At 41.3% G+C, this 7,518-nt stretch overlaps 1 protein-coding gene across 1 annotated transcript; it reads left to right on the top strand.

Moving 5' to 3' along the window:
* Positions 1 to 3,290: 3,290 nt before the first annotated feature.
* LOC122110968 (olfactory receptor 2A12-like) lies at positions 3,291 to 4,247 on the top strand. Its single transcript, XM_042683689.1, has one exon. The coding sequence runs from the start codon at positions 3,298 to 3,300 to the stop codon at positions 4,243 to 4,245; it is 948 nt and encodes a 315-aa protein (XP_042539623.1). The 5' UTR covers positions 3,291 to 3,297; the 3' UTR covers positions 4,246 to 4,247.
* Positions 4,248 to 7,518: the final 3,271 nt, after the last annotated feature.

Raw genomic sequence — 7,518 nt, forward strand, 5'->3', positions numbered from 1 at the left:
TCCCTGTGCTAGACACTGTGGAGAGATCTGAAAGAGACACAGCCTCTGCCTACTGCCTGGTTGGAAGGAAAATGCGTATAAGACATGAACTAAACAAGGCTGGATTCGACAGGTAAAGAAGGTGGAAAATCCAGAGCTGAGCCTTGAAGGAGAGGTGAGCTGGCTTGGGAGCTCTGGGGTTCTGAGAGAAGAGGTCTCTGACCGCCCAGGCTCAGATCCCATTGGATCCTGATAAGCCTTGTGGCTCAGAAATCTCACCAAGCTACTGATCGGAAAACTGGTTAGAACCACTGGGAAAGATCATGAATTCCAACAAAGAACATGTGAAAAAGTGTGCTGGACAGGACCAGGAGGCAAGTAGCTCAGGATGTCAGGAGGGGGCCTCTGTGAAGATCCATGTTTGGGGTGTGGGCTAGCAGAAAGGGGGGCATGGGCCCCTCCTCATTGTGGGGCCCTTGATGATTGACTTCAAGTTAGCATGGCTGTTTGTGTTGATGACCAGTCCTCTCTCTCTGGAAGTTCCTCTCTCTAAAGTCAAGATTCTGAGCTATGTCAGGTTTGCTCTTATCATTATAAACTTTCCTTTTCGAGGACATTTTCTCCTTCTTCCATTTACTGATGTTCATTGATTCCCTGCATTTAAAAAGTTGGTCATGGGAATGTAACTGTAAAACCCAGAGCACACATGCTAATCTGATTTTTTAAATTTGAACTTTAGTGTAAAGGTGATGTACAGAGGGGTTACAGTTACATAAGTAAGGTACTGAGTACTTTTCTTTTTGAACAGTGTTATCCCCTCCCTCATTTTCTCCCACTTTCCCTCCCCCTCACTCCTCTCCCCTCCCAGTTGTAAAATTCATTTCCAACATAGTGTCTAATGAGTGTCACTGTTGAATTGGTTTACCCTTTATCCCACTGTTTCTGTGATTTCCCCTCCCTTCTCCAAATCAGATAAACATATATAAGACAAAGGGTACCGAAAGAAAAACCAGTGACAACAGGGAATAATTTTTTGGGGGGTTGGGGTCAGGATGAGGCTTGAACTCAGGGCCTAAGCACTGCACTTGAGCTTTTTGTTGCTCAAGGTTGAAGCTTTCACTTTTTTTCCTGGTTAAATGGAGACAATAGTCTCAAGGACTTTCCTGCCCAGGCTAGCTTCAAACTTCAATCCTCCGATCTCAGACTCCCAAGAAGCTAGAATTACAAGATGAGCCACCAGTGCCAAGGCTCACTGGACCTCTGACTTCTGTTCTTCTTCCAGACTTCCATGCTGGGCACTCAGTCCTCAGGATCATGACTTTAAACCTGTCCTCTGGAATCTCAGGGATTAGAGATTGCTTCTGCACCTCCTCTTGCCCCACTCTTTCCACACAGCTTCCTGTTACTTAAATTGCTGCCATTTATTGAGCATTTTCTATAAACCAGCTCCATAATGGAAGTCTCCACTATGGAGTAGACACTGCACTCATTTTACAGATAAAAAACAAAGCTAAGCCGCTTGGAAGGAGGCAAAGAGTTGGCCAGAGTTAGCAGTGCCAATTCCGAATCCATGTAATACATTCTGTGTTCACCTCTCCAATTCCATCTCCCGCTCACACAGTCCAGCTCAACTCAGCTGTTCTTATGATGCGCAAGGCATTGAGAGGTCACAGGTCTACAGCTTTGTGTGGCTGCTATCAAAGAAATATCCGAGGTGGGAGAACCCTGTGGGATCATCAAATCCAGGAACCTCATTTAAAAAAGTAAAATGTGGCTGGGAAGGTCGGATAAGGGTATGCAGTTAGCCAAGATCACACAGCAAATAAGGGGCAAAGCCAGGAGTCACCCCAACAATTCAGATTTCTAGATCCATTTCACTTAGACTAACCCCTTGCATTTGTCTCATAGTTTGTACTTTTCAAAATATCTTGCCATACAGTATCTTATATTCATCTTGCCCTACCCGCAGATGATAGATACTTCATCTATTTTACCAGCTGGAGACACTGAAGCCAACAGATGTGAAAGAATGTGCCCAAGGTCACACAGCTGAGTAAGTAACAACCCTAGACACTGAGGTAAAGCTGAATGAAAAAGTTGATCACTGGAGAGTAACTGTAAAGATTCAACAGAAACTCTTGCTGTGTCCAGGACACAATGCCCAGACAGGTCTCAGAGGACCCTGCAAGTAGGAAGCCAGGAACCGAGGTCACTGTCTCTTGGCTACTCTGTTTCTCAGCATCTTTCTCTGTCTCTCTCTGTCTTCCTCTCTCTTTCTTTTTCTCACCCTCTCTCTTTTTCATTTTATGCCATAATTTTTATTATGAAAATAGTGTTGCCATAGGAAGATCACAATACAATGTTTTCAAGTATTAATATAGAAAGGTATTTCTTCTATGCTATAATACTAAGTTGTTGAGTATATTCATAGTAATATTGAGAGCCAATTAGACTCACTGATTTAAAAATATATTGAGAAACATTAACTATAATTTAATCAATGAATGCCTAAAATTATCACAGTATAAATTAATATGCTTTAAATGTATTTGGTCATAACCTAGAATAACATTGTGATTTTCCCCCAAGTCTTTTAGTATTTCTTTTTTCTTTTCTTTCTTTTTTTTGCCAGTCTTGGAGCTTGAACTCAGGGCCTGGGCTCTGTCCTTGAGCTCTCTGTGCTCAAGGCTAGTTCTCTACCACATGAGCCACAGCACCACTTCCAGCTTTTTCTGTTTATGTGGTATTGAGGAATCAAACCCAGGGCTTCATGCATGCTAGGCAAGCACTCTACCACTAAAACACATTCCCAGCCCCTTTTAGTATTTCTGTATGACCTCCACTGGTATCCTCTATAGCTTCAGCTTCCATGGCTTGCGGCCAGCAGCTCGGTGTTGGTAGTACCCCCAAGACCCACAGCTTGCTGACTCAGACTCATAATTAGCAAAAGCATCTGCCTACTTCACATTGGGACAAGTGTATGTCCTTAGTAGGATTAGCTGGGTTCCCTGCTTTAAAAAAAAGTCACCTATTTCCTTGTCTTGGATGAAGTGGATGAAGGAAGATCTTGTGGGCAGTCAGGCATTCAATGTTCTATTTCAGGTTGAATTCAGACCTTCTGATTTCTTGTCCAGTCACATAGCTGTCTTAGATTTATTTTCTTTTTCATTCAACTCAACAGATGTATGGCCAAATCCGTGGAGGCTTCTGTGCATGGTGTGTTTGTGGCTCAATTTCTGTCAGTCCTGTCTCCAAGGCTAACAACAACAACAAAGGGAGAGTGAGGAAGTGCTTGGTCTTCTTAACAGGCAGATCGCCATGCACAGGCTTGGCAAGGAAAACTACAGCTCAGTGTCGGAGTTTATCCTCCTGGGTTTCTCCAGTGAATCACAGGTCAGCGTGGCCCTGTTCATCTTCTTCTTCCTGCTCTACCTCATCACCCTCCTAGGAAATGGTCTTATCATCACTTTGATCTACCTTGATTCCCACCTCCACACACCCATGTACTTCTTTCTCAGTGTCCTCTCTTTGGTGGACATGAGCTATGTCACCACCACGGTACCCCAGATGTTGGTTAATATGGCCTGTCCAAGGAAGACCATATCCTGGGGTGCTTGTGTAGCCCAGATGTTCATCTTTTTGGTCTTGGGTATTGCGGAGTGTGTTCTCTACGCCATTATGGCCTATGATAGGTATGTTGCCATTTGCTTCCCTCTTCACTATTCCCTACTCATGAGCCGTCTTGTTTGTATCAAGATGGTTGCCATCTGTGCGTCCATTAGCATCACTGGGGCTCTGATCTATACTGTCTTCACCATGCGCCTGCCCTACTGTGGCCCCTATAAGATCAACCACTTCTTCTGTGAGGTCCCTGCTGTGCTGAAGTTGGCCTGTGCAGACACGTCCTTCAATGACCGCTTGGACTTCATTCTGGGCTTCATCCTCCTTCTGGTCCCACTCTCCCTCATCCTGGCCTCCTATGTTCGCATCTTTGTCTCCATCTTAAGAATCCGCTCATCCCAGGGAAGGCTCAAGTCCTTCTCCACTTGTGCTTCCCATGTGACTGTAGTCACTATGTTCTATGGGCCAGCCATGATCATGTACATGAGGCCAGGCTCCTGGTATAACCCAGAACGGGACAAGAAACTGGCTCTGTTCTACAATGTTGTCTCTGCCTTCCTCAACCCCATCATCTACAGCCTCAGGAACAAGGATGTAAAGGGGGCCTTTCTGAAAGTACTTGGAGATAGAGCGACAACTCAATAACCCAGCATGTTCCAGAGTTGTCCGTGGCCACTGGCAGACCAGATGGAGCTCATTTGGTACATCAGTTCTGTCTAACCTGAGTCTTTCTGGAGCTGTGAGTAGCCAGAGGGTGTGGCCACTTCTTAACTAAAGATTCCAGCCAGCCATTGGTTGGGCATTTTTTACCTGCCTCTACCCAAAGACACAGTTAAATATGGAAAGCATAGGACTTCTTCACAAAGATTATTCCCTTGCAGTTCAGGGCCATTGGTTTATTGTTATTCATGTGCTCTTCTGAAAGCTTATGGGTTCAACATGAGCCCTGGCAAATGTTTAACATGTACGCATGCATTTCTGCAGAATAAGGGAGTTTGAGGTGAAATGGCAAAGAGTAGTAAGCAGATTTGTAGGCAGGGTGGCAATCTTCTGTTATGACTTGGCAAGCTCTTAGATAATATTTGATATTGCCATTTTGCACAGGTGCTATAAAAATCTAAACTAGAATTATGTTAGATATGTCTGTGTAAAAATGAGGCTAATAATTGCTCTAGTCTGGGTTCAGTTTGTAAAAATGACTTTTACTTGGTTAGTTGAAAGTTGACATTCAAATTTTTATTTTGGGAAAATAAGTACATATTTAATTAAAGAATATATTATTATGCATACCTTTAACTGCTTGTGTATATCTAGTATGCATGATTATCAAATAGATAGAGAAAAATAAACAGCAATCGAGACGGAGATAAGGAGATATATGGAAAGATAATAGAAAATAATATATAACTAAGACTCCATTTTCTCAAACCCAGATAAACACAGATTACATAACTGATAAAGTCAAACTATCCTTTGACTATTTCTGACTCCCCTGAATTAGCCACTCCCTTTAAACTGAAGTCTACTCAGTTTTTATTTTACTTAATTTTATTTTGCGTTAGTTCTAGGGCTTGAACTAAGGGCCTGGGCACTGTTCCTGAGATTTTTTTGCTGAAGGCTAGCACTCTACCACTGAGCCACAGCTCAATTTCCAGATTTTTTGGTGATTAATCAGAGATTAGTGTCTCCTGACTTTCCTGCTTGGGCTGGCTTTGAAACATAATCCTCAGATCTCAGCCTCCTGAGTAGCTAGGATTATAGGCATGAGCACTGGCACCCAGCTTTTAATTCATTTTTAATTTAATTTTTTGACAGTATTGTGGTTTAAACTTAGGACACCATGCTTGCTAGAAAGTATATGAGCCTTGCTTCTAGCCCTGTGCAGTTTATTTTTTAAACTTTTGTTTATGTACAGTTGTGTTCCGTGAGTAATACATAGAATCATTTGGTACATGTTTAAATTTTTAATGGTAGCATAGTATCTATGACTCTGAAAGCACTGATTCCAAAGTCATGTTTCTAACACCCTCATTTAACAATTATAGCTCTAGCAATTCCTTTGACAAGCATCTACATATACTACCTTTTATTGATCTAATTCCCTTTGATGAATATTTGTTTTCTTCTGTTTTCTCCACATTTAAACAATTTTGCAAGACGTCTTTAGGCATTTCTCCACCTAGAATATTTCTTCTGGGTTTACATATAGAAGCAAACTTTGCAGATCGTAGAATCAAAGAGATTTCCCATTTACTAGATGCTTTTAAGTTACTCTTCTACCTATTTATGCCAATCTATGCCTTGTGTCCTTGCCAACACTTGATGTTGCCTATCTCTATCAATGATTCTAGCGCTCCTTTTCATCTCATAAATGAAAAGCGTTATTACTTTTTTGTTTCATTTGAAAGTTACTGGTTGCTAATGAGTTTAACATGTTTTTTAAATAAGGTTGTGAATAGTAACATGTGGTAAGCAGGCTCTAGAATTAGACTTCAGGGTTCAAGTTCTATTCTGTCCTTATTAACTCAGTGATGATAAACAAGATGCCCAGCCTCTCTGGGTCAATTACCTTAATTGTAATTAGGAAGGAAATAGTATGCCTTAGAAGGTGGTCAGAAGGATTAGATGAGATAATATATGTGAAGTACTAATCAGTGAACAACACGTGGTAAATATTGTTTGCTTTGTAGTTTGTTATATATTTCTTTCATAGTCTTTTTATTAGCGTGTATTAATTCTTACAAGATAGTTTGTACATTTTGAACATAGATTTTTTTTGTCAACTGCATACATTGCAAGTATCTTTTTTTTTTTTTTGCGGGGGGCGGGGTCCGGTCGTGGGGCCTGAACTCTAGGCCTGGGCACTGTCCCTCAGCTCTTCAGCTCAAGGCTAGAGCTCTACCACTTGAGCCACAGCACCACTTCTGGCTTTTTTCTTTTTGCTTATGTGGTGCTGAGGAATCGAACCCAGGGCCTCACATTGCAAGTATCTTTTATGAGTTTATGACTGGTTTTCTTTGTTATAGAGCAATACATTTGTTCTTAATTTTTAGGAAACGAAGACAAAAAGAAGAAACTTATTTATTACCTTACTGCTGAAGATAACTACAACTACTGTTAGCCTTCTAGTGTATATTATTAAAATTTTTGTCAATATTTTAAGAAATATCCATAAAATGCAGCCAGATGTCAATCACTCATGTCTGTAATCCTAGCTATTCAGGAGGCTAAGTTCTGAGGATCACAGTTCAAACAAAGCCAGGCTCGGCAGGAAAGTCCATGAGACTTATCTCCAAGTAGCACCAAAAAAGCTGGAAGTGGAGCTGTGGCTCAACTAGTAGAGCAGTGGCTCAACTAGTAGAGCACTAGACTTGAACAAAAGATATTCAGAGACATACCTTGGTCCTGAGTTCAAGCACCAGAATTGACCCGCAAAAAAGAAAGAAAGAAGAAAAAGAAATATGCATGAAATTATTTAAAACTTGGACTATTTTTATGAACTTTTTTTGGTTCCGGTCATGGGGGCCTGAACTCTGGGCCTGGGCGCTGTCCCTCAACTCTTCAGCTCAAGGCCACAGCACCACTTCCAGCTTTTTTCTTTTTGCTTATGTGGTGCTGAGGAATTGAACCCAGGGCTTCAGGCATGCAAGGCAAGCGCTCTGCTACTGAGCCACCTTCCCAGCCCTATTTTTATGAATTTTGAATGAAATTATTCACTGTATATTCTTCTGTAATTTATCATACTCAGCAACAGGTTTTTGGACATTAATCCATATTGCTTTATATTTTTGTTGCTGAAGAATATTCTTTCCATTTTTCATGAAGAGAATAAACTAGAAATGATCTTTGATGTATATAATTCTTAAAGTAATGCAGCTGGACCACACATCTCCTTATGAAATAGAGCACATGTCAAAG

This window comes from Dipodomys spectabilis, unplaced genomic scaffold (assembly GCF_019054845.1).
Source record: "Dipodomys spectabilis isolate Male_0828 unplaced genomic scaffold, ASM1905484v1 ptg000002l, whole genome shotgun sequence".
Taxonomy (NCBI): domain Eukaryota; kingdom Metazoa; phylum Chordata; class Mammalia; order Rodentia; family Heteromyidae; genus Dipodomys; species Dipodomys spectabilis.